This window comes from Ambystoma mexicanum, chromosome 10 (assembly GCF_040938575.1).
Source record: "Ambystoma mexicanum isolate Mex_15411 chromosome 10, UKY_AmexF1_1, whole genome shotgun sequence".
NCBI lineage: Eukaryota > Metazoa > Chordata > Amphibia > Caudata > Ambystomatidae > Ambystoma > Ambystoma mexicanum.
The window spans coordinates 111,768,822-111,796,691 of record NC_090932.1 but is presented as its reverse complement, the minus strand read 5'-3'; the positions used below and the strand labels follow the sequence as shown (position 1 = coordinate 111,796,691).

At 44.2% G+C, this 27,870-nt stretch overlaps 1 protein-coding gene across 1 annotated transcript in view; it reads left to right on the top strand.

Annotated features, from left to right (window-relative positions):
* DOCK5 (dedicator of cytokinesis 5) overlaps positions 1-27,870 on the top strand; it is a 1,209,967-nt gene that overhangs the window by 817,299 nt on the left and 364,798 nt on the right. The window contains exon 36 of the mRNA XM_069617597.1: positions 14,254-14,294. Coding sequence (XP_069473698.1) covers positions 14,254-14,294 — 41 coding nt within the window. The remainder of the gene's footprint in view (positions 1-14,253; positions 14,295-27,870) is intronic.

Sequence of the window (27,870 nt, the reverse complement as noted above, 5' to 3'; positions counted from 1 at the left end):
CTGAATTCGCCGTCCAGCTCCTTGCATAGTCGACTTTGCTCGACTACTACTGCTTCTCTACCTAAAAAACTAAGACTCAAGCATAACAAAACGTCGAAGCAGGAGACCCAATCTAATCTAGCTCACCCTTCAGCCCAAACCAAACCGGTGCTGATTAAAGCTGCACTTATAAATGCGAGATCATTAGTTGCCCACGCAACGGACATAGCAGACCTGATTAAGGTCCACAACCTAGATCTCCTAGCAAACTCAGAGACCTGACTTCACGCTGCAGCAGGCCCTGCTTTGATGCTAGCCATACCAGAGACTTACACCATCACCCGAGTAGATGGAGAGAAGGGCAAAGGAGGAGGGGTCGCCATCATAGCAGGCTCCAACTTGGCACTTAGACCCTCAACTACTACCCCCCTCAAATCATGCGAACTCCTTACAGTTAAAATAACTACCTCACACACTAGCACCATCACCATCCACCTCATATACAGACCCCCGGGCCTGTCGGGAGACTTTGAGGAGGACATTATCGCACTGCTCTCGGATAACACCAAACCTAAGTCTCAAATCCTAATACTCTTAGACTTTAACCTAGGCCTATCTGACCCTAACGATCTTCCAGCCAAATCCCTGGAAGACTCCCTCAACGAACTGAACATCACTCAGAGAACCAACCAACCAACTCATACGAAAGGACGAACACTTGATTGGCTGCCAGATCATAACTGTGACACTATTGTTACCGCCATTGAACCACAATCTTGGACTGACCACTCCCTTATCACCTTCACAATTAATGCCAACCATCCAGCCCTAACTCCTAAGGCCATTGCTCCACCACTACTCACGAGAAACAAACGCAACATTACTGCTGAAAAATTAGCCCCTCTGCTGATCCCAATACTTAACGCTAACAACTCTGAAGACCCAGAGGAATTAATTGACCTTTTCAATAACACTATGACCACCGCCTTAGATACTGTTGCTCCTTTGAAACTCTGCAAAAGCAAACCCAAAGGTCACCTTAACTTGGTATACACCATAACTAAAAGCCTTAAGGTCCGAAAAAAGGAAATGTGAGGCCACTTGGAAAACCTTACCCTCTCAGGAAAATAAGGACATAGTCTTAGAAATTTCGGCTCGTTACAAAGCAGAGATCATAAAAACCAAACAGGAAACCTACAACGAGAGGATCCAAAATGCTAGCTCTAGCATTAAGGAATTATTTGGAATCTTAAGGGAACTTGAATCATCTACAGTCCAGGATGACTCCCTCCTAAAAAACAAAGACTGGTGCACCAGTATTCAAAACGCCCTGGCAAATAAAATCACTACGCTCCAAGAGACTCAACATAAGGCCCGCTGACTCAACCTTGCAATTAAACACCCCGCTCTTCACCAACTCTATACCTGAATTCAAATTTAAACAAGTTACGACAACAGAGGTTGAAAAAATCATTAACTCTCTGAAACCATCACGGTGTCAAGACGACATCTGCTCGGCCCAAATCATAAAAGATGCTAGCAGAGACCTTAACCCCTTCATCACCCGACTCATAAACGCCTTCTTCAAATCCTGCCAGGTTCCTACTAACTTGAAAGATGCCTGGGTACTCCCCTTACTTAAAAAAGTGTCCCTTGACCCTACCATCCCCACCAATTACAGGCCTATAATGATAGTCCCCTTCCTTCTCCAAATCATTGACAAGGCGCCATATCTCCAGATCTAGTCCTACTCAGAGACTAATAATCTACTGGGGCTAAGACAATCCAGTTTCAGACCTCTCCATGGAACAGAAACAGTGCTATTGGACCTAAAAACGCAAATTGACCAAATTAAAGACAACAGACAATGTGCATTACTTCTACTACTAGACCTCTCTGCTGCCTTTGATTTGGTAGATCATAGCATACTATGTAAGCACCTATCATCGGCAGCAAACTTCTCCCCTGAGGTCAGCACTTGGATCAAATCTTCCTCAACAACAGAATGATGAGTATTCTTCCCTACAGACATTGCCGACCCCATCCCCATCACTTGCGGAGTCCCCCAAGGATCCTGCGTCTCCCCCACACTTTACAATGTGTTTACAAAACCCCTCTGACATTCTGGACCATTTGGGTGTCATCTACAGCAACTATGCAGATGACACCCAGATACTTATCCCATTAACTGGAAACTATGACGTGGACAATGACCAGCTAAATGAAGTTTACCTCGTCATTCAGGCATGGATGGCTATCCACAGCCTGTGCCTGAATGACAAAAAGACTGAAATTCTCATACTTGGTGCCCCCACTCAACTAAACAAACTGAACCCTAATTACAATGCCTTTAATATAGACGGCAATATGATTATGACTGCTAAGGAAACTAAAACCTTAGGCTTCCACCTAGACTCGGCCCTAAACTTTAAGAAGCAAGTTACCGCTGCTGCATCAGCGACAGCTTACACTTGCAAATTGATCTATGCTTGCAAAAACTACCTCTCCACCAATACCCGCATGATCCTGGCACGAGCACTAATCTTATCGAAACTTGATTATTGCAATGCTTTGTATGCTGGTGCCAACAAAAAAGTTATAATCAAACTCCAAACCTTACAAAACAATGCATTAAGAACTGCATTGGGCATCCCAAGAAAGGACCACAGCTCAGAAGCCAGAATAAATCATAAATGGCTTTCTATCCAGGATAGAATATACTTTAAACTGGTCTCCATTTCCCACAAATGTCTCTATAAGGCCGCCCCTAAATACCTTACAGACAAAATTGTTCCCAAAACATCTGCCAGCCCCACAATATTAGCTAACTCCTGCCTTATTGTTGCACCACGTTACAATCAAAAAAGAGCCGGAGGCAATAGCTTCCCAGTGTAAGCAGCCCAGGCTTGGAATGCCCTCCCTCCTAGCCTGCGTATTGACTCCAACCTACAGAGTTTTAGGTCCAAAAAAAAGGCTCTTCTCCAAGGACACTGCACTCTAAATGTACCATCCGACTGCCCACAAGTAACCTACTAGGCTGTCCTGTCCCACCTTGCCTAACCGACCTCTGGACCGGCGCACGCCTAGTGAGTTATGCTGCTACAGACAGCGCATTGTATCGATATGTTTTCACTTGATCTGCATATTATATGCATCTGTCGATTCTGTAATAATTGCTGCTGATACGGTACCATCGAATGTATATTCTTTAAGCTGTCTTGTATAGCGCTCGGATTCTTTTGGGTGCGGTGCGCTCTAGAAAAAAACAACAAACAAACAAATGGACGACTCCACCTGGTCTAGAATATACGAGGTTCTCTTCTCAGGCTCTTTGTATACTGCAGCTATGGAACACAACTTTAAGATCCTTCATGCATGACATCTCCCCCCGGTCAGCCTAGGGATTGTGGCCATCGGGGTACATGGTTTCACCTTTGGTGGGAGTGCCCGTCTGTTCAAATCTACTGGTCGGAGCTTCTGAGTTGGATCAAAGACATAATGGGTTTCTCCGTGGCCAAAGGTCCCCTAGAAATATTGTTTGGTGTTTCAACCTCAGAGGAGGACTTGGGTGGCTTCCCGCAGGCAATCAAGGGTATGTTGAGAGTGGGAGGTTAGCTCTGGTGCAGAATTGGAAAGGTAAGCCAACACCATCCACACCAGAGTGGTTGTATAAATTGTGGGTGATATTTACCTATTGTTAGGGTCCGGCTTGAACGAATTCCACAGGAGCTGATGCTGGCCCCACAGACCCTCACTAGGAGTTCACCTCTCAACCCTAAAGTAAAGCTGAGCTGAGAACCCCAAGAAAGGAAAAGGGGAATTTGGATAAAATAACAACGGAGACACTGCAGCCCTGCAACCGTCTGATAGGCTCTGGTATCTGTAGTAAACAAATACACTTAGTTACTTATACATTAGTGTAGACTTCTTATCTTAAATTATTTTGGAAACAACTCTAACTTCTTTACCTCTTGGACCTCTGTTTAAGACTTGGAGGTTAATTATCTTCATGGAGTATAGAACAATTGTAGTACTTTAGAGCATATTGTCACTAGCCATTCAAGTCTCTTTAGAATCCTAAGTAATGATTCTTGCAAGCAGTTCACTGACTTAGATATTCTTGTTTGCTCCTTAAGAACATTAAACTCTATGAGATTTGAGTTTTAAATGCTTTTAAAAACAATGCAATCTTTTCTAAGAAGCATTGAATTCCTTTTGCGTGAAGGTTACTTAAATGAAACTCGTTAACTTTCTTGAATGCTGCTGCTCCTGCTTCTGTGTGTGAATCTTTCCTTTCTACAAGTGCGAACGTTTTGGGATGAACACGCAAATTCACAAGATGTGAAAATCGTCCAAGCGCTGAAAAAATCACACGCGCACCATATTAAAGAGAAAACATGTACACGCGCTAAAAAGCACACGCGCACCTTAACTAATTCATGTACGCGTGTAAAACATGCACACAATGAAAAATCACACGCAACGTAAAAATGGACTCGCGCTCTATCGCAACCAAACACAAACTGTTGTACGCAACGTCACTCACGCGAAAATTGTACACGCGCTAAAAACAACTCGCGCTCTGTAAAAATGGGCTCGCGCTCTATCGCCCTGCATACCCGCGCGCTCCCATAACGACGTTGCTGAAGTCACGGTGCCTCGCTCGCGCTAAACAGTCTTGAAACACTTTCCATGTAATTAATAACCTTAAAACATGCGCGCACAGTTTTTACACTTGTCTGCTTACTGTATTTAAACTGTAAACGTTCTTTCTCTCAGTTAATTTTAAAGTTCTTAACACTTTTAACTTCTTATTAGAAAAGTGGAAATTCTCTGTGAAAATCTTTAAGCTTTAAAAAGAACGATCCCACCTGAGGTCTGCTTGTTCACTCTGGCTCAGCAAATGATTCTCTTACTTCTCTGGTAAATCTTCTGAACTCTGAAAGGCCTTACTTAAGGAGCTTAACAAATGTACAACTAGCCACTGAATTTCTCTGGATGAAAGGCAGTTTAGAATCTTGCTCACCTCCCCAGAATCCAACCCATTATCCTTTCAGCCAATCAGACAAACCAAACATAGCATTGTTCCTTAAACCAATCAAATTAAGTTTCTTTCTCTCCATCATAACTTGGGCACCCACAATGTTAATTCTATGTACATACTCTTTCAGGTCACTACTCTAGCCAGCCCTGACACCTATGAGAAATTGTCAGCGTTGGCCCATGACAAAATGGAAACCTTCCTGTGGGATTGGACTCCGGTTCTGCTACATATAGACTGTGAAGCTCTGAGACTTTGAGAGTTTTTCTGACGCATGGTTTATTAGCTTGTTTCCCGTTGTGCTTGGGCCCAGGCTCTCGGCCACCCGCTGAGTTTGCTGGTAAATTGGAACCCTTTTGGATCAGCAAATATATGATGCATGATCTCTTACCTATGTTTTCGTTTTCCTCAGGTTCTTCGGTCCCATTCTGTACTCGGTAACTATTGGGCAGGGGGAGGGGAGTCTGGGTACTCCGGATCTTCTTGTTGTTGAGATTGTGCTTTGCAAAAGTATCTGGTTTTCTGTTATCGCAAAATGTTCAATAAAAACTTAATGGAAAAAAAAAACGTAGGAAATCGAAACCACACGCACATCTCAACTTGTGGTTCAAACCACAGCTAAGAGTGCTTCGTAAAGCTAAACGCAGTGCTGAATCCCGGTGGAAAAGCCACCCTTCTGATGCCCACAAGGACAGTCTCATCTTAGCCTCCCTCAATTACAAAAGAAGCTATCTTCCAGGCTAAAAGAGATTTTTAACAACTGCATCTCACAAGCAGACTCTAACACTAAAGAATTATTTAAGATCCTAAGGAACCTGAATCACCTGCTCTGCGTCCTGATACCTGTATCAAAGATAGCAAATGGTGTGCTAACATTCAGACCGCACTCTTGGACAAAATTGCGTCCCTCCAAATAAAAATAAAAAACAAGCAAAATTGCTTACAGACAGATAAGTCCTGTACCACTCACTCGAGTGCTATCCCTTCTGCCACCCCGAACTTTAAACCTTTTACCTTCTCTCCTCTCTCTATTGCCGAAGTCGAAGGTATCATTAACAAAATCAAACCATCCAACTGTCAAGGTGACGCGTGCCCTGCTTCTATTATCAAGGAAGCCTCACACGATCTAGCTCCATTTATCACAGCCTTCATAAACTCATCCTTCAAAACACGCATTGTCCCGGACAATCTTAAGGACGCTTGGGTCATCCCCTGGCTCAAAAAAACGTCCCTAGATCCCAGTATACCAACTAATTACAGACCCATCACTACTGTCCTGTTTATGCTCAAAATATTAGACCGAGCAGCCTACCTTCAGATGCAGGAATACCTCAAAGTCAACAATCTTCTTGGTTTAATAATATCCGGCTTCCGCCCTAGGCATGGGACTGAAACGGCTTTGATTGACCTCAAAAAACAAATTGAGGTTTTAAAAGACAATGGGAAATTAGCTTTGCTCTTGTTACTTGATCTTTCTGCTGCTTTTAATTTGGTCAATCACCAAATCCTGTGCCAGCACCTCACATCAGCCGCCCACTTCTCTGATTCTGCCACTACCTGGATCAGTTCCTTCTTAAACAATAGATCCATGCAGGCTTTCTCCCCCTTAGCTGTACGGACCCTGCTCCCATTCACTGTGGCGTCCCTCAGGGCTTGTGTGTGTCCCCTACACTGTATAATGTTTTTACCAAACCACTTTTTGATGTTCCTGACTATCTGAGTGTCTCATGCACTAATTATGCCGATGACACCCAGATACTCATCCCCATCACGGATGATTATACAGTGGACACAAAATCCTTGAACGACGTCTATATGGTCATTCAGGCTTGCATGGCCCAACATGAACTCAATGATGACAAGACGGAAACTCCTCATTCTGGGCTCCACTCAACGTCTTAATAAACTAGACCATGCCCTCAAGTCTCATCATTTCAAGGTCTCCAAGGATAAAAAAACGCTGGGAATTTACCTTGACTCCACACTATCACTGACCAGACAAACTAATGCAGTCAGGTCTGCTTCGGCCTACACATGCAAACTGATCACGGCCTGCAGACCATTTCTATCCACCCCCAACTGCATCATACTGGCCAGAACTCTTATCATGTCTAAGATAGACTATTGCAGCGCCCTCTATCTAAGGACTAGCCTGTCCAGCATTAACAAACTACAAATTACCCAGAACAATGCTATTAGTGCAGCATTAAACATTCTGAGAAATCAACATATCTCCGACCACAGAAGTAAGCTTCATTGGTTGTCTGTTAAGCACAGAATCTCTCTGAAAACTCTTGCCTTGACGCACAAGTACCTGGCCAACAAGACCCCTCCTACCTTTCCAATCGCCTTACACTCCACACGTCTACACGTCCCTTGAGAGCAGCCCAAACTTACTCTCTCCCTTCCCAGATTCAAACTACAAAAAGCTGGGGCTGCGAGCTTCCCTGTCCTGGCAACTAAGTTATGGAATTCCCTCCCTAATGACATTAGGACTAAGCCGTCATTCCACTCTTTTAAGAATAAAACTAAATCTTGGCTCTTCGCACAAAACTGATATACTCACTGAGCTAATGCTGACATGGCCTTGCGTTCCCTAGCTCTGAGCACGTGACCATACTGCCTCACTTGTCCTATTGTATACACTGCCCTGCATCTAACTTATGCTGCCACACTGCTAGCTGGTTCATACCGTTTGTGACTGTAACATGGTAAGTCTAGCAGCTCTGAGCACTACACCACAACGCCTTTCCGGTTTTATTGTCCATATCGCCCTGTTATCAATTGACATTACCTTACTGCTATCTAGCTCATACCAATATGTGTCTGTAAATTGGTTGAGCCCTGTTCCTTTTCCTTACTGTATGTAACTGTAACTTTGTTCTACAAGATTATGCGCCCAGTTGCCCTTGGCCCCGGTGCGCTCTATAAATAAAATACAAATACAAATGTAGCTGTTTTCATTACATTGTAATTCAAGTACTTTACCGAAGAAAGCTAATATGAAACACAGTTGTTGCTGCCCAAGTAAATCGTTCTTCTGCTACCTGCTCTTATGGAAGGCATTGCCTGAAAACAGTTTCAAGCTGTCCTTACTGGCACACTGCTGTGTTACCAGCCTGCCGAGGTCTGAGGGCCCACTGACCCTGTGTTGCAGGCGTTCTGTTCGTACCACCTCACTTGTATTTCACAAGAGGCATTACTAGACTAACCCTATGAATTATTTTCTGATAGAAGGTTGTCATTCCAAGAGGGATAGTCTGGTACATTCCTTGTGTACTCTTTCAAAATAGTTCTATGAGAGTGGGGAAGGAGACAAATGGCACCAATGAGTGTTTCTGTCTACTTTGCATTAAATCACAAGAGCATTTCAGGAATATAACAGTGATCAGAGATCTCTGTATTTGATAAAACCCTGTTATCACAGACTCGTTTGTGTGAATCTGTAATTACATAACAGACACATGTCTTGGTGATCACATCATTGTTCACAACACACACCCGAACATTAAAATATTTGCAACCATGACACATATAAACTAATTTGGACAGCTTAAGTTTTTGGATGCGAGTATAAAATGGCTCCAACATCAGTCACTCAAATGGGGTACAAGGGCTCTTTTTTTGCTTCTTGTTTCTGGAGTATTGTAGATGAGGAGGGGCTGGGTCTCGGTGTGAGCATGCCCAGCACCCAATTCAGGAACCTTATTAGAAAATTATATCTATAGACAGGAAAGGATACCATACAAGAGACACCCAATAAACAATGCACAGAAAGGATACACAAAGGATTGTACCTCTTACAAACGTTAGCCTGACCAGTAATAAGATGATGACGCGTTTTGAACAAAACCAGCTTCTAATGCATGTTATGGGTCCACAGTTCCCCAGCCACTACCACCTCAACAATACCCGGGCCTCATGGGTTATAGCTGCAAAAAGAGCAGGTCCATGCTTTAACAGAACTGGCATTAGCATATTTTATTGGTGCTGGCCTGCAGCGAGTGAAAATCATGGTGTAGCAGTGTAGAAAGGGTGTTTGGCCTAGTGGATGTACAACTTGAGGCAACCTCTTTGACTGCTTTGTGTTGAGGTGTGAGCACAGTATGGCACAATAGTCAGAGCTACATGCACAAAAGATTCCATTGTGTTATTGTATGGACATTGGACGACACATACAAAAACAGGCATGTGTGCTGTTACATAGAGGAGCACCACATATACACTATTAACCAGAAGGGTGGTGACTTGTGCAGCGCACAAATCATTGCTGCACACATATCACAGCATTGATTTGCCATGGACTACTGTCTGCATGGTGACACACAATGAACCCTGCTTTCCTAATCGAGATGCCAAGTCACATTGATGTGCCATCCGGTGTGCGCTAGGCAGTGGCTGGCTAAAAATGAAGAGCTTTGATACTGAGTGGATGTATTTAGTCCATGTCTCGAAGCAGCCAAGCAGCCACTAGAATAACTGAAAAGTAATGTACAACAATAAACGTTTTGGTGTGTCAAATAAAAAGACCTGAAAATAAAGATTAGAGTTTAAAACATTTTCTGTGCGGCACGTTAATTCTCTTGGAAGAATGCATACGTTTGGTCAGCTAACTGATCCTTGGGGCTGGCCTACAGAATAAAAACAACCCATGTTCAGTTCTTAACACTGAAATGTTAAGCACATAACAATGGTTAGTTAAATGAGCCATCACTTATAAATGACCCCCACTTTAAAGGCTCTGTTCGAACAAAGGGCCAGGGGCATAGCATTTGTGTCCCTCCAGAGCATCTCGGTGGCTGCGTTCGCAATATGCATTCCTTTGTCTGTAACAAAGGAATGCTCAACTTTCTCTCCAGTGGCTCAGAGGCAACAGTCTCGGTGGGCCCCTTCCTGCCCGTCCCCCTCCTGAGCTTATTTAGGTGTGCTCCCCGGGCAGTCGCTGGCTTCGTCCGCCCCGGGAAACAAGTCTGCCTGTACCTTTATTCCATGCAGAGCATCTCGCTGCATTTCCCTTTGCTATGTCTTCACCCACTGAATGCCTCCTTATTCAAATCTGCACCTCCTTGTTACTTTTCCCTGCCTCCTGCCCTCAAATCCCGCTCCTTGTACCAGCTGACACAATACCATGCTTGCATCCCCTACACGAAGCTCCTTTCGCTTCTTGTTTTCTTCTTTCTGTTTCCAGGCACTCCCACTGCTCATTGTCCTCTCCCCGATGCCATTTCCTGCGTTGTTGTGTGTTTGTGTGCATTTGTGGGTCAGTTCATCTCTGTTGGTATTTATCAGGGTCTGTGCCTGTCTCTGTACCTCAGTTATGCCAAGTGTTTCATTCGTTAAATCAAAGAATAGGCGTCCCCGACCACATGAACCCAGGGGAGAGCCAAAATAATATGTACCAAGAGGGGAGAGGGGTTCACATGTATACAACCGGAGAACAAATCGCCGGGATAAACTGCAACAAGCACAGGAGTCAAGTCGGGGGATAGATCAGGTCAAGGAAAGTAGGATTTCATCAATCTTTAATAGACACATATTCAATTATATCATACATAGTGCTGAAATTACAATAAAAGCAGCATAAAAACATACCATCAATACTCCACATTTCCTATTAAAGTGCATATTAGCTTGATAGTATTCCTAACATATTGGAATAAATACACTGGGAAAATTATAATGGTAGTTAGAAATAACTAGAAAAAACAAAAAGAAAAAATTCAAAAAGAAAAAACCAAAAAGAAAAAGAAAAAACAGAAAAACAAGGGCACTCATCCAGGCAAGACTGAACACTCAGTATCTCCTGCGAGGTAAAAAAAGGTGTCCCCTATTCAATCCAATAAATTGTTATGGAAAACAGACAAGTATAGTCACGTCGTAGCTTAATAGAACAGAAGCAATACTTGTCTCCAATCTGACCATGATAGTCAACAACCAGTACCTCGTACAGCGACCGACCATTTCATAGGCTGTACTGGTATCATACACGGGTGGTTTCGACGACTAATTAACACAGTCTAGGCAGTCTATCTCCTGCCCTAGCAGGAGAGAGAAGGCCTGACAGTCGTCTTCCTCAGGACAGGACAGATTAGATAATTTAGTTGTACAATTTAAACATTTCATTTCTTCACATATCTCAAGGCACAAAGCACTTAGTTACAGGCAATATGGAAATAGTTTTAAAATTCTTCCATGCAGACATTTTTCTTCATGTAGATCTTCCGTAATTCACAACGATGAGATACTTCTCCATCTTAGTAATACTCAAAACTAGCATTTGTAAAAAGATATACATCAAGGAAAAAAGAAAAAAGAACGAGCTAAATAGAACAATAGACAATTTTTTTGTTTTTTCTAGTTATTTCTAACTACCATTATAATTTTCCCAGTGTATTTATTCCAATATTTTAGGAATACTATCAAGCTAATATGCACTTTAATAGGAAATGTGGAGTATTGATGGTATGTTTTTATGCTGCTTTTATTGTAATTTCAGCACTATGTATGATATAATTGAATATGTGTCTATTAAAGATTGATGAAATCCTACTTTCCTTGACCTGATCTATCCCCCGACTTGACTCCTGTGCTTGTTGCAGTTTATCCCGGCGATTTGTTCTCCGGTTGTATACATGTGAACCCCTCTCCCCTCTTGGTACATATTATTAAGTGTTTCATTCGTAACAAGTGTGCTAGACTACCCTCTTCAGTCCATGCTGTTGCAATCCTCAAACCATAGGAACGGAGGCACATACAAATGTATACAATGAATATTCCTGCTTTTTTCAAACCAGAGAGAGCTCTAATAGCAATTTTTCTTTTTATATATCAAAACATTTTTATTAATTCATGGGACAGAAAACTCGTAGTTAAAAGCATGGCTGATACCAAGCAGTGTTTCCATTAATGATACAATACATATATAAGAAGTGAACATTGAACAAAGTGAAAGAGTGCCATCATGCAGTACAATCATCTAAAGTGTCAATGCTTCGGTGCAAAATAGATAGGACAAAAACAGGCTTCTGACAAACAGCACAACCTCGTAGTCGGAGGCAGTAATTTCACACATTGATGCGAGTTAGAAATCCTCATTTAATGTTGGCATAACGAATCTAATCGCAGCTTTCACGGAAGCTCATGAGACACCCCAAATCAAAGTGATTGTATATATTGCCATGAATCCATATTTGAAGCCTTTGTGGCTCACGTAACAAATAGAGTAAAACACCACGAAGAAGCTCAGCCAGGACAGATCTGTTCCTTGGTCACAGACCACAGTGTTATGTCAGCGACCGCCCTACTTAGGCTCCCAATAAGTGAGTGAACCTGTAATCCTAGTAGCCCTCTAAATTTGGTTATGGATGTTAGTCATTATATAGAAGAGACTGAGAAGGGTCCTGAAGAAGGCTTTTAAAAAGAAACCACGCCGAAACGTCAGTGACATAGACCATTGATGCCACCTGGAATTTAGGAATTTAAGAACCCAATAAGGGACTATGAATAATTAAGGTTAAATCAATATGTGAAATAACTGCCTCTGACTACAAAGTTGGGCTGTTGGTCAGAAGCCTGTTTTTGTCCTTGTATCTGTTTTGCACAGAAGCACTGACACTTTAGAAGATGGTACTGTACGTTCAATGTTCACTTCTTATAAATGTATTGTTTCACTAATGGAAACACTGCTTGGTTTCCAGCTATGCTTTTGACAATGAGTTTTCCGTCCTATGAATTAATACATTTGCTTTGATATATAAAAAGAAGAATTGCTGTTAGAGCGCGGTCTGGTTTGAAAAAAGCAGGAATATTTATTGTATACAAAAGTACTGCCCCTTCAAGCACATTTCCTACTCCTAGCAAAGGCTCTACCGATTATTCCTGAAAAGAAAAATGAAAATTTGGAACAAAAAATTTCATTTATAGAAAGTGCACCACCACCCATCACCAAACAACTGTTACATGGAATGCCAGTTGACTAGCCCTCTTTGTCAACTCTTAGGAATTGCATGGACCCTCTTCGGCATGCATGTGCATAGCTTCTTCATCAAATATCACACTTAAAACACGCCCTTGCATTGCTTACGCCCTCGTCTAACACAAATGCCTGAAGCCTCTTCACCAAACAAATATTTCCCTTGTTCTAAAATAACTATCATATGCTCAAAACCTCTTCATGCTGAGTCTCATGATTGGGATGTTGTCACTACAGTAAAACAAGGAACAGGGACTCTAAAATAAAACCACATTGATTGTCTTTGTCAGTGCTTGGTGCCCTATACACCACCGGTATTCTTACACTGTAGGCCGTGCAGCCTTATCATTTGATAGCTGTATATTCATGCAAAGCTGCTTTTCGCTTACTGAAATGAAAATGTTTGTTTTTAAAGCCTCAGTGCATTTACGTGTCATAATGCCACTGCACGGAAACATACAAGTGTTGCCAGCTCATTGTTGTGATGTGAGTGTAAGTGTATGAGTGAATGCAGAGGGAGGCATTGTGGAATGGTAACTGGAATGTGGAACCTGTTATGTGTTTTCTTGTGGGAGAAGGGATGAGGTGCAGTTTGTCTTCTGGATGTGGGATTTTTGTCGAGTTATGTGGGTGCCTTGGGACATTGTTTTGTTTAGTGAGTTTTGCCCTGTTGGTGGGCTTAGTAGGTGTGTGCACAGGCGTGGCAGACTTGTTGCCAGGGAGTGGCAGTCCCTGGTGGAAGGAGGTCCAGTTTCCTTGAGGGTTGCGAATGTAGGTATGTTTTATGTTGTCCTTGTGTGGCAAGTTAGTGCTCGCGAGGGGCAGTCGTGTGACCCTGGTGTGGCAGGCCAGGGTGGAAGGAGTTCTTGTTACATTTTTGGATGTTTGTCCTGGTATGTAGAAGGCCTGTCCTCAACTGTTTTGTTTTTACGGAAGGAGATGTGTTGTGATGTGAGAAGTGTATGAGTGAATGCGGAGGGAGGCCTTGTGGAATGTTAGCTGGTATGTGGAAGCTGGGCAACCAAAGGGTTCAGAGAAAGGCAGTTAAGGAACTTGGAGTAGAGACCGGAACTAGGATGGATGCTAATGACCTTCTCTCCACTTCCTAACCATTGTAACCTGTAACCAAGAGTAATACAGCATCATCTTCCTTTTGTAACTTTACTGGGTCAGTGTGGTTCCTGCTCCCTGTTCACTTACCTGACCCAGACACATCACTTATGTACCATGTGCTCATGAATTACTTATTTCTTTATTGCAGAATTTCTTTAAAGAAAAGAAGAGGGAAGACATATACATACGGTAAGAGGATTGTCTTTTTGCAAGATTTCTTCAAGTACTTGAGCTATCAACTTGCTTAAATTAGTAGATGGGAGAGCTGGAAAAAAGAATTCTCATCCTTCTGTCAACAGTAGACTTCATTTTTCAGAATGTTGCGTTGCGAAAAATATATAAATATATTGGGTTTGTAAGGTTAACTATTGATGTTCATTTTCTTATTTGGTCTTATTGCCTTATATTCTGCTCCTGTTTTTATACATGCCTTTTATCTGTTTTACTGCAAATGCCATTTGTTTGGTGTGTTTTGCCTTTGTTTCTTATTTCGTGTTGTGTACTTGTTGACAGCGCCCGTTCACCCCCATGCTTAAGGGGCTTTACAAATACATAAGTAAAGAAATAAAACTATGCATTGAACATGTCACCCTCCATCCAGACTAATCGAATGTCCTTTCTTGTGTGGGACGGGTACAGAACACTTTTGCGCAGAACTGTTGTCTTAAAAATGTAAAGTCACTGCATTAGTGCGGGTCCCTCCAGTTAATCCGCAACCGTCATTTACTTCCCAACTAGCTTGCCTTTATCTTATTGGCTGGAGCGCAGATGTATTATAAAAAGTGTACATGAGCACCAGCCCAAGCTTCAATTGCTTTTTGCCTCCGTTAAGGGCATTATTGTCTTAAAATTGCTTTTATCCGAGGAACCATTAACTGTTTTTAGGGTAAGGTCTTACTTCAGAATCTTCCTTAATGTGTGTGAAAGGACTTCTCGGAAATTAATTGAGAAAATATTCTGATGGCAAAATGGCTCTTTGCGTGATAAATAACAGAGAGCTCATTGGCTCATATGCAGTTTACACAATGACCAATAGTGTTCTTTGTCAGGCAGGCAGATTTCCAAGGCATCTATTGAACTCTGGGAATTCTCCTGGATTCAGGGGTTATTCGGTCATCTGCTTTCCCTCCTCTATTACCCGAGTAGTCTCCTCGAATTGCCTGAAGACTAACCCTTAAAAGATTGTCTTTTTACTTTGGTTGCTGAGGAAATTTTCTTTTCTTATGGATTGTTTTACTTTTCAAGTGGTGACAGATTCCTGATATTAGAAACTGTTTCGGAAATGTCTCTTTATCTTTCATAAACTCCCTAATCTATTCCAATGTGTCTACTTATAATAAATGAACTTTACCTTTTACATTCAACCTTTTTCACTTGTCACTCTCCATTAATGGGTTTGACTGATACATTCTGAATTGCTTTTAGTTCTTTAACTGCTGAACAAAACAAACTACTCATCCCTTCACTTTCCAGCTCCCCCTGCTTTCCGCCTTTGCTAATTTTGCCTTCATTCATCTTTCTTCCCCACTGCATTCTCTCCTTTGACTTTCTCCTCCTATGCCTCTCTCACACCGACCTTGGTTGTCTCCCGCGGCCTCCTTTGGTCTTCTCCTATCTGCCTTCTTAAGCTTTCTCTTATCCTCCTCTTCCATTCCTGTTTTGTGCTCTGTCCCCTCTGGTCTGCTCTCTCATTCCACCACCTGTGCTCCTTTCCCCTCCACCTGCCTTTCCTCCTCGCTGCACCACCATGCACTGAGCTGCACCTTTCTCTCTCTACTCAAAACCTCCACTCCTCTCAATATCTCCCCTTTTTTATGTGGGGCCGGGCCTGGGAAGTATTATTGGTCAAGCCTATGAGGATTCTGGGAGCATGCGTAGTGATTGGCTCCTGTTAACGGGGTCTATAAATAGGCCAGTTGCCACTACTTGGCTGGTCGTCAGTGGCTCAGCCAGTCAACATTACTTGACGTCCAGATGCACTCTTTGAATCATTCGCTGAGGTGCCGACGTCAGTGTGAGGTTTAAGGAGTGGGAGCTCCTGTCCTTGACAATCAAGTGAGGACTAATGTTTCTGGTGTGCCTACCTCAGTGTGAGCAGTTAAAAAGGTTTGCAGAGGGCTCGGGGAGCAGCTCTCAGGATTGTTTATGAAACTGCATCCCTGCTTCAAGTCTGAGGTTCAAAGTGGCCAGCTGTATAGCCTCCATCACACCTATTGTCCTTTCCCCTAACTGTCATGTGTTCTCCATAAACTGATGATTCCCTGTACTCCCATGTGTGTTGGAGCATAGAGTGTTAGGCAAAGGAACAATGCTAGGGATGGGCTGGGAACCCTGGGGGTTTCACAGGATGCCTCTTCTTTGGTCTACATCATGGAGCTGGTGGTGGTCCCTGGCCTCCAGATCACTCAAGCTCCATCCGCAAGCCTCCAGTATGTGAGAATGTTGTGTAATTAGCTTCCGCACATTGGTCTACTGGATGTAATATGAAGAGCAGCCACTTGGAGAACTTGTATGATTGTAAACATCATGCATTTCATAGGACATAATAGATCAAGTGCTCTGTTGGGCCAAGCCATGCAGAGGAGCATATCAGATCGGTCCTAGCAATGTCATAGGATGCTATCTCGCTCTTTAACCCACCGCCCCAATATAAACTACATATTTTTCATAATTTATTAGTCGAAAAAAGAGGTTTTATACTTAAAGTATATTTATTTATTTAAATGTATAAAGCGCCCAACGGCCCTGGGGCATCGTGACGCTGTTAGAGAGTTCTTGCTTGGTTGTGCAGTTAAATTACATTACAGAGTATTAGTGGCACAACAGTGGCAGAAATGAAGTACAGGTTCTGTGGTTACAGTGGAACAGGGTATAAGCACGATCACCTTGTGGGCCTGGAAGAAGTGACAGGGGTGATCCTGTCAGATAGGAATGGGGGGGGGGGCATTGTGTAAGAGGCATTTGTGTGTAATTGCAAGGATTTTAAATAGGATGCGCTCTTTAACCGGCAGCCAATGTGCCTCTCTCCTAGCCTGGGAGATGTGCTCCGTTTTGGGGATGCTCCGTGCTGCCCAGAGGGCGTTGTTTTGTGTAACTTGTAGCTGTTTTTGCCAGCGGTGCCTAAGAAAAGGGCATTACATTAGTCGAGTTTGGTGCCTACTGTGGCCCTGGCAATGTTAAGGAAACTCTTGGTTGATAAGAATGGTTTGACGGCGTTGATCATTTTTGTGGAGAGTGCAGCCGAGGAGGCAATGGCACTGACCTGGCGTGTCATGGACAGAGAGTCATTGTGGAATTCTCCTAGCATTTTGACTGATGGAGATACTGCGATAGGTGTGTTGTCTATGTTGAAGGTGGAGTATTGCAGAGAAAGTTTACTGAGGGTCTCTTTAGTGACTACCAGGAGCCTCTCAGTTTTATCTCCATTAAGATATAAACCGTTTGCTGCCATCCGTGTCTCTTTGGCTGCATAGATTTTAGCTAGGGCTTCTGAGTCTTGTTCGTAGGAGCCTGTGAGTGGGAGAAGGACTTTCACATTGTCGGCATAGTTGGTATAAGCTATGCCACGATGATCCAGGTCATTGAAGAGGGGGAGGGTTAAAATGTTATACAGGGTGGGTGCTGGGCATGAGGTGGCGTTGGTGATCCTGTCATTATAGGAGGATGATTTAGCTTGCTTGTATTGCTTGGCTAAGGTTTTATAAGCACCGAGTGTGGCGTCCTGTGGGGATCCTTGCCATTTGTTCAGGACTTTGCGCTTTCAGGTATGTAGTTCTTTCAGTTCTGAGGAGTTCCATGAGTTGGAGTGTTTTAATTTCTTAGCTTTTTTGTTCTCTAGCGGGGGAATGGTGTCCACTGCGGTTTTGAGTGTTGTGGTGTAGATGTTAGCCAAGACTGTGGGGTCTGATGAGGCAGGCTGAGTGAGTGCTGTAATGTCTATGAAGGAAAGAATTCTTTCTTTTGTGAGGTTGCGTGCACTTCTAGCTAGGGCTGATGGGACAGAGCTAGGGTTATTGGGGGGGAGGGGTGGTGGTGGTGAGGATGAAGAAGTGTATGAGGTGGTGGTCGGTCCATGGATTTGGGGGTGTTGGAGCTGATGTCGACATTGCAATTATGGTCTACTACCCAGTCCAAGGTGCACCTTTACAGTGGGTGGGGGCAAGGATTTTTTTTGGTGGAAGGAGAGTTCCTGCAGTGCTTTTGCTAGGGCTTTACCTGGTTTGTCTTTCTGGTCATTGAGGCCGAGATTGAAATCCCCCAAGAGAATAGATTTAGAGGTTGTTGGAGATAAATAAGGTTGTCGTGGAAATCCAGTATGGGTACTGGAGGGCGGTATGCTATGTGAACGGCAACGGTGGTGTTGGGAGAGATGACGATCTTGACTGTGAGGGAGTCTACGTTCTCACCGAGGGGTGACGTTATTTGTCTAGCTGCTAGGCTTTCTTTAACTATGAGGGCTACTCCTCCACCTCTGGTAGAGGGCCTGTCTTGCCAAAAGATGGTGTTGCCTGGTGGGAGGGCTAGTGAAAGGGCTGGGCCTGAGGCATCGTGGAACCAAGTCTCCGTAATAGCTAAGGCATCAAGGTCAAGATTGGAGATGCTAAAGATCTCAGTGGCGTGTACCGGGAGGGATCTAGCATTAATCAGAGCACATTGTAGAGGTGCTATGTTGAGTTTGTTAAAGCCTTTGTTGGACTGTATGGTGGTGTTTCCTTTGGTAGCCTTGGGTGGAGCAGGAGTAGACTCAATGATATTGTCAGATGAGTGAGCTTTGAGTCTTAGCGTGGGGTGGGGGTAGTGCGTTGGGGACGGTGGCTGTGGGGGTATGCGCATAAAGTGAGAGCTGACCTAGGAGTATATTTCTTGTGCCCACAGATCTAGGGCGATAGCGTGGCAGTGGTGTGGTTCTGGAGCGGTGGTTGTGTTGGTTGAGCATGTTGCCCGATGGGTTGTGGCTGGGCACCTGGGTACTGCAGAGAGCGGCAGTTGGGTATGTGGGTTTGGAGAAGGAGGGTAGGAAGTGAGTGGGCGGGGATGTCAGTGTGAGGTGGGAGTGCAGAGGGTATCATGTGTTCAGTGGAGAGGGGGGGTGGATGTTCTGGTGTGTTTCACATGCAGAGCCAGCTTGTGGGTAACAGGGCAGGTTACAATGCAAGTAGTGCAGGCACTGGGGGCAATCAGGCGAGGTACAACACAGGTATTGCAGGTACTGGGGGCAATCGGGCAAAGTAGAACACAGGTATTGCAGGCACTGGGGGCAATCGGGCAAAGTAGAACACAGGTAATGCAGGCACTGGGGGCTACCAGGTGAGGTACAACACAGGTAATGCAGGCACTGGGGGGCAATCAGGCAAAGTACAGCTCAGGTAATGCAGGCAGTGGGGGCAAAGAGGTGGATTCAATATTTAGCTGCTGTTAGTGGTATACTTATGCAGTATGAAGGTAGCATCTCCCCAATAGGCCTGTGTAAGGGCAGGTGTGGTCAGTGGCAACAGACGGTTGTGGCAGATATCGTCTGCTTGTCGTAGAGGTGCTTCACGACGCTGGAGTTGTAACCTGGCCATGGGCTGGCTGGTGGCTGCAGTGATCAGTGCGGTGAGCTGAAGCACCATGCAGGGGAGTGGGGGGTGGATAAGTGCGCTACTATAGCATGGCAGAGGGTGGGTAGCCTTAGAAGGTAAATGGAGCTATCAGCATGGGGACATAAAGCAAAAAATGACGGCTGTTTTCGTACCGCGTTAAATGTATCACTCAGAGTTTTGCAGTGTTCAGGTGTACATTCAGGCGTGATGGTTGATAGGTAGAGTTTTGGGGAGCCCTACAGCCCTCCCTGCTCCGACAGCCTCTGCACAGGGGGCCTTGTGCAATGGGCCTTAGGCAGTTGGGCCGGCTTCCGCCTGCCGGCGGCTACAATTGGGTGATGTAGCTACGTCGAGCACGGTTGCTTAGCGACCTGATAAACAGAAATGGGTCAAGCGCACGGCAGACATTTTAGGATCAGCTGAGGTGGCAAATGCCTGGTGCTTCGTTTGTGGCACGTCGTTTGGTGATCTGAGTCAGGTAGTACTGCAGAGATAGTGCACTAGTAGGCAGCATCAGGGAAGCTGATCATGCAAGCTCCAGTGAGGTAATTGCAGAATGCGGATCTCCCTAGATTGGTGAGCTTGTACATACCATACCATACCGTACATACCATACCATACCATACTCTTACATCCCGTCCCCTTTCCTCCATACTGCATCGGCATCCCTTTCTAGGGACGGAGACACAACCTTTTTCACCAGAAAAACCTTCTTCCCCTTTAAAATTAGAGGCGCGCAGGGGTGCGGCCCTGGGAGCATGCACTACTCCGACTCCACCCACCGGTGCCACTCCTCAGTCCCATTTTCCGCACCAACGGGATCGGGCCGATTTCACCAGCACTCCTGGGTTTGGCTCTGCCATGTAATTCCACGCGCTCTTCCCCGGATTCTTCTATCTTTTGGTCTTTATTTGTCATCCAGGTACTTGGTCCTCCGGCATCACGCTCCTCCCCGGCGCATGTCGACTTCAGTGGGCTTCAGCAGGGGTCCAGCCTGCGAGGGGCCCTTTCCTACGCCTGACCCCCATGCTCTTTGCCTCTGCTGCCTTGGCCCTGACCACGGCTGGGAAGCTTGTACCACGTGTGACGCACTCACTCCATTCCCACTTAAGAACACGCTAGCTAGGATGGTGGTAGATCTTCCAACGGTCTGTCTGGATGTCAGATGCGCTCTGAAAATCTATCTGGACAGGACCAAGGGCTTCCACAAGTTGCACACACATTTTGTCACCTTTGGGGGCTACAGACCCGGTTACCAGACATCCAAGGCTTCTATAGCACGGTGGATGGTTGCAGCCATCAGAGGCCTATGAGGGGCAGCACAAGCCGTTGCCAGCCAACATGCAGGCTCACGCGGTCAAAGCCAAGGCCCCGGCCTTACATTCCAGCGGCAGGTTCCGTGGCAAGTCCTAAGCAGGGCGGCCACCTGGGCCACCCCTTTGGCTTTCTGTAAGCATTACTGTTTGGACGCCGGCTCTAAATCAGACGCGGCCTTCGGACAGGCGGTTCTAAGGAACTTGTTTGCTTAAGGAGGGTCTCCTCTCCAGCCTGGGGCTACATTCAGTTGTAATCGCCCATGCAGTATGGAGGAAACTCTTCATCTCAAAGAAGTAAAGCAGGGCGAATAAACATCATGCAGGATCACAATGTCTTTTTGATAATACTTAGTTTATATAATGCTAGATGTGTCCTCTACGACGTCATCCTACGTGGCAAGTTACAAAAGCATATCGAGGAGTGGGATTCAATTAGGGGAAAATGTCTACCTATAGAATATATGCATGTTAGTCCTTCATTGGCGGTCTCTTATCTGTAAGGCATGCCCTGAGCTACTTTTATACACATGGTGTAAGACATTCGTCATAGCAGAGAATGTGGCAGCAGAACAATACTTTGCAACATTGTATGTAATAGTGCATGGCAGGCTATTCTAATTGGTTGGCAACCCAACTGCAACCTTGGACATTTGGCTTGCTAGCAGCACGTACATATAAACGAAATGCAGGTGCCTGGAGATACTTCAGTTCCCAATTAGTCTACCCTCTCTCATCGGTAGGCCTCACGCTAGTGTCTTCTATTTCAAAGCTGACCTTGCCAGTCTGTACTGTCTGTGGACATTCAATGGAGTGTAGGCACATCATTATCTTAGCTTCGGGCTTAATGAATAGCCCTTGTTTGCGAGCTCTTTGTCACGTGTTACATGACCATGAATTTGCCCATATCGACGATGCTTTTAACACATTTGATTCAATTACACTGGGTACAGTTGCCCCTCTTGGCCTTTGGAGACTTGCTCACTCTATCCCATATTAACTTCATGCCCTTTTAATTGTCCAATATTTGGCATCAGTAAGTGTTCTTGTTCCTCCTAATCTTTGGGAACTATGTCCTTGCACATGGTCTGCTCATTAGGCTCCCTTTGTGCTTTTCCTTCATCTCTCGAAATAGTATCCTTGGTTCACAGCCAATGTACTCCTCTATTATGCAAGGAAAACAGCTTCTTCCTCGTCTTTCCACGTTGAGATCCTGGGCTCATATTTGGAGGTAGCTGGGTTGGTTCACATAAGCCATCGTCCATCTTCTTCCAACGGTCATCTTAAACGTTGAATATATACCTCTGATAAGCAAGCTTCTACTTATTCTTTCTACCTTTCGTTTCAGTGTATTTACAGTTATTGACCATTGAGTCACTTCATTCTTCTTTGTGTTCATACATACTGCAGCATAGAGCACATCTTTTTCTTAGTATTCCTATTACATCGTTATTCAAAAATATGTTCATATTGTTTCAACATAGATTCATATATTGTCATTAGGACATTGTTTTTCTGTCATTAGACTTTGTTTAACGTACATCCATGTCGCACACCATTTTATTCATGGTGGCATTCCGGCAACTTGGCAAGGGACAGCCTTCATGGTAACTTTCCTCCACTGTTTCAATGTGAGGATTCTTCTCAATGGCTGCCTAAGTGCATATCGTCTTTCATATGGGTGTGGGATGGACATGTCACATAAACTTGTGCATGGGTTCCCAATTGTGGCTCCTCGTCTGTAATTTCAATAGGACTGGAGTGAGGGGGTGGTGACTTGGGAGAATGCGTTCACTTACTCCTCTACAGGATTCAGGAGTGTTAATGCAGAACGGGAAAAAAAGACTGCAGCACCATCCGGCTGAGGTAAAGAAAAAAAAAGGAGCAAGGGGGATCTCATTGTCCAGATACCCTAGGCCAGACCCAGAATTCATAGCACATATTATGGACACAGTGGGAAGCCCCAATAATCGTCTGGAAAGTCTATTTTGCACAACTTGGAGCTTTCCTATTTTGTTATAGCCCATATGCCCATGCAACCAACTTGTTTGACCTTGGGCTTGCACACCCTACTCATATAGTTAAGTGGCCGAGCATATGCTATGTAACTGGGACAGGTGGTAATAAGTGTTACTCATGATTGCATGCTTAAATTAATGTGTGTGTACTGCAAGATATGTAAATGTGCTCCTTATTTAGGGGGCATTTCCTCAAATGTTGAAGAGGTTCCCTGGATTATGAGTTCTACGTAGATGAACTGCAGCCTTCCTTTTTCAGACGGCAAGTCTTTGTTAAAACAATTTAGAATTGATAGCACTCCTCTTACACTTGAGGTTTACGTTTGGGTTAAGGGGTTCAATACTTTACTTTCATAGGCTTTGAAATCACAGGTATTATGGAAACGGAAACTGGCTGCCATTAAAGGTTGCAGGATCTGGTCCTTAGTAGGCAAATTCAGCAATGTGCACAAGCTTAGAAAATTGAACCTCGCCAGTGTCGTCCCTTTTTTACAGGACTTGGCAGAAGAGTACAGCAGCAAGCACTGAGCAAGTCCCAGAAGCAGTTGGTCCATATCACGTCTTGTGAAGGTCACCCAATAAAAACAATGTAATTAAACAGGACAATACATATTTGTACAAGAAACCTGCACCTTGCTTACACTAGTGGCCTTTTATTTGTTAAATTTATGTACCGATTACACCTCTTTCATTAGTGAGGCCTAGCAGTGAATGCCCCTTCTACCCCAGGTATAGTGCTTCCTAAGCTGGATTGAGACACTCTCGTTGATTATGGGTTAATGATGCTTGTAGTTTGCTCTCAACAATCTTTATATGAATAGAGAAATTGTTTCAAAAGATATCTTTGGATGCCAGATAAACCCCAGACAACTAACAATGAGAAGAAACATCTCAACAATGGATTATTCACATGGATATAACAGCGTTACAGTGAACAGTTAAGAACACAAACCACAACGTTGAACTCTACTAGCTACCCCTGAAAATATAAAACGGGTGTGTGATTCTCCAGGCACACGGAGTATGCCATGTCGTACTCGCCACGAGGCAACGGCTAGCAGCAATCTCAAATTGTGAGGCCTGGACTTGAGACATTACGTGGAACAATGCTTACGTTTTGCATCAGTGCAAAGGCGGCCTGTCATGCTTAAAGGTTTATTGGAGGTTCCAGAGTCTGGGGCAAGACTGAAATGGCGGGGCGTGGAGGGTGGGTTCCACACTGTAGGGGTACATGTTGGAATGACAAGAGGCAGGCCTTCAAGCATTGCAAACTAAGGATACTCCGTAGTGTGAAAGCGTCCGGTCTGGTGCCAAAAGGTTTTTTTTTTGTTTTTTTGTTTTAAGTGTTCTGCAGGGTCCTCCGACAGTCCAGAAAGAATAAGCATTGTTGTGTAGTCTTGCCCTATGATTCCTTTTCAGCTTCTAAAGGATGCAAGTAAGCTCTTACAGCTTGCAATGAGAAAGCCAGCTGGTCTGCCCTTTCTTAGCGCACGTTTTTCACACTGACATCGTTTTGATAATTTGCGAAATGCAGGTGGACACAGTAAAAACAACTTCTTACTATGCAGTATCCTTAGCGTAGGCAGACAGACATACAGGCAGGAAGACATGAGTACTTCTGTTCATGTGACCTGTTGCCTTTAAGGACGTGCTATCATGTGACCTAGTGCTCTCCCTTCTTTTCTCAGTGGGCCGCCATTTTACAGCCTACTGCGAATCGTTCCAGTCAGATCTAAAAAAAAAAAGTGCTTGGTTCTAGTTTGTCTCTAATCGTTTCTGGGATGGTCGCCCTGAGCAAAAAGAGTGAGAGCGCGAGTTTGGGAAAGGGAAGGCATGTGAGTGACAGAAAAGAGAAAGGCGCTCAAGCGGCTCATTGCACCAGCGCAGCGCTTACATAACACAATGTTTAGCGCTGCTGCAACAGTCCTCGTGCAAAAAATGCATTGAAAGAATGTGTCTTTGCACTAGGGCAATATTTCACATACGCCGTTGTAAAGTTTCTATAATGAGGCTCCTGATGTGCAAGGACCAAAAGCAGATTCTCCTCGACAGTACAAGCACATGGATGATAAAAATAAAGGCAAACTTATATGCAAAACAGATGTGTGTCTATTTGCATATGGTCACATTCAACATTTTCCCATGCACTTTGTTATCCTGGGTCACACGGTTTATGATTTATTGGCTGGGAATATACTCTAATTATGAATGCATGGGGAATTGCATTGGAAAGTGCTGCTATTTCTGAGATCCAGACTGCCACTCTGTGTTTCCCCACGTCCACTTCTCGCCAGCGGCATCATGGAGGATGAGCCATGCTGCAGATCAGAACTGTCACGCCCATTTGTTTGCCCATTTACTGTCTGACTTCACACACCGAACCCACAGACTCTTTAACTCCATAACATTGCCCTTGTCTGCCTGTCCTAGGGCGTTCTTCTTTTATGTTCTCCCTACTTATTGTGTTCGAAAACGCTTTATTCGGCAGTAAATACCATAAAAGCATCAATGCATGTTTTACAGATTAAAATCAGATTTAAAAAATTCAATTCCTGAGTACCAAATACCAATCATCACTGCATACCATTAACACAAGAATAAAACATAAATAAGAAATATTTATTTTGACAGATGATAAAATCAGATTCTACTACGAAGGCATCACGGCAATACTGCTCGGAGCTGTCTCAGCGTGCCGTACCTTCCTCCAAGCTATAGTCTGGGACATCCCCAATCTGTCACGCCTGGCGGCTTCATCCATTTGACACTTTGGCGCAGACGGACGCTGCACTCTTGGGACCTCATTCCCACGTTGATGCTGGTCCATTCTTTCCCGCCTTGGGTGTTCACTCACCCATCTAGCTTAGACAACCACTTGACAATAGTGTGTTTATTCCCCTGATGAAGATGTTGTGAAATTTCTATACGACGAAACCGGTTGGGACTGGCTAACTGCAGGGCCCTAGAAAACTCACTTGGATACCCCAACACTTCTGGACCAAAAGAAATGGATTTATGAAATCTTACATTGAGAATTATGTGTATGTTGTGCGATTCTAGTATTGATTTGTGCTTGTTGACATTATTAGTGTTTCCTGACTTTTCAGTCTTCTTTCGCTTATGGTGGATTGTCCAGTGGATGCAGACTATGTTGCTTATGCTTTGAATTAATTGTACAATTAACTTTGTATGAAAAAAAGAATCTTAAATAAAAGTTTCTTTTACAAATAAGACCTAGAACCCCTTTCTGGTCTTCAAATGTTCTCTCTCCTGTTTCTATGCTTAGGGACACCCTCTTTTCCGTTCATCTCTCAGATAATAAAATCAAGCCTTTTTATAAAAATAGGCTCCACACCCTTACAATATCAATTTTGCTCTTAAGCAGACCATATGCAGACACGTTTTGTGACATAATAAACTTTGTTCACATTGCTGGTACCTTTACAATATACCAAGGCCTCTTCAATATGCACACTGCTTTTTAATCTAAAGAGGGGAACTGGATAGCGCCTCCCAATGGCAGATCAGTAAAAGAAATTGTAACATTTCTTCTGGGTTACCACAAACTTTACATTGTTTGTCTAGGGACTTAGTCCATTTTTCAGTACAAGTAGCCACCTTAAGAGTGTTAATGAAAAGTTGAAAAAACCAAACTTATGCATACCTAGGGGTCACACAGTCTAAATGGGGCTCAAATCCCTCTGTCTGCTCCAACAATAAATAAGGTGCTCCAGTCTTTAAGACCGCAAATACCCTTTCAAGTTACCTGTTATAGCTTCACAGCACTTTGATTTAACCACATTTTTTGAGACAGCTGGTAGCCCCTCTGAACTGGACCAGAAGGTTGACAACTCCAAATCTGCTAACCCTATGCAGATATGCTTGAACCATGGGAGTGAACCTGACTCAGGCACGTTCCGTAATAATCATTTCCCTATATGTTGCGAGTTCAGGCAAATTCCTCCTTATTGTTATCCTTTGTTTTTTCCTGCTCTGTTTTCATCCATTTACTGTTTTTTCCCTCAACTCTTCTGTGGGGGCATTGCCCTATACAATCTTCCCATACATATTCCTCAAGAAGGTATGCTATGGCTAAGAAAAGGTGTGCGCCTAAGGAGGTGACAGTGGCATATTGGAGTATTGCGGTCCTCTGGAGACACCTGGAGGATCCTGTCTGGGTAGATCATGTTAGAGAATATGATATACTATGCTTCCAGCAGACATGGGTCACAGAGCAGTGTACACTTGAAGGGTTTTCTGCATTTATGATTCTGGCTGTCAGGCTCAGGAGTCGGTTAGGGTGGACAAGTGGAGGGTTATGTGTCTGGATTAATGCTGTATTTAATGTACTTTTACATCCCGTACCCTTTCCTCCATACTGTATGGGCGTCCCTTCCAAGGGACGGGAGACGGAACCTTTTTCTCCAGAAAAAACCTTCTTCCCCATTTAAATTTAGAGATGCGCGGGGGCGCGGCACAGCTTGCATGTGCTGCCCTGACTCTGCCCTCTGGCGTCACATCTCAGTCCCCTTTTCCGCGTCGACGGGAACGGGCCGAATTCACCAGCGCTCCTGGGTTTGGCTTCAGCCATATAATTCCACACGCGGATACTTCTTCCCTTTGTCTTTTGTCTTTTTTGTCATTAGGTATTCGGTCCTCAGGCGTCACGCTCCTCCCCGGCGCATGTCGAATTCTACAGGGTTGAGCAGGTGTCAATCCTGCAATGGGCTCTTCCCAAATTCAGACCCCCACACCCTCTGCGTATGTTGCCTTGGCCCAGACCACGGTTGGCAATCATGTTCGGCGTGTGACTCGCTGTCCTCGAAGGTGCTGAAGAACAGACTAGCCAGGT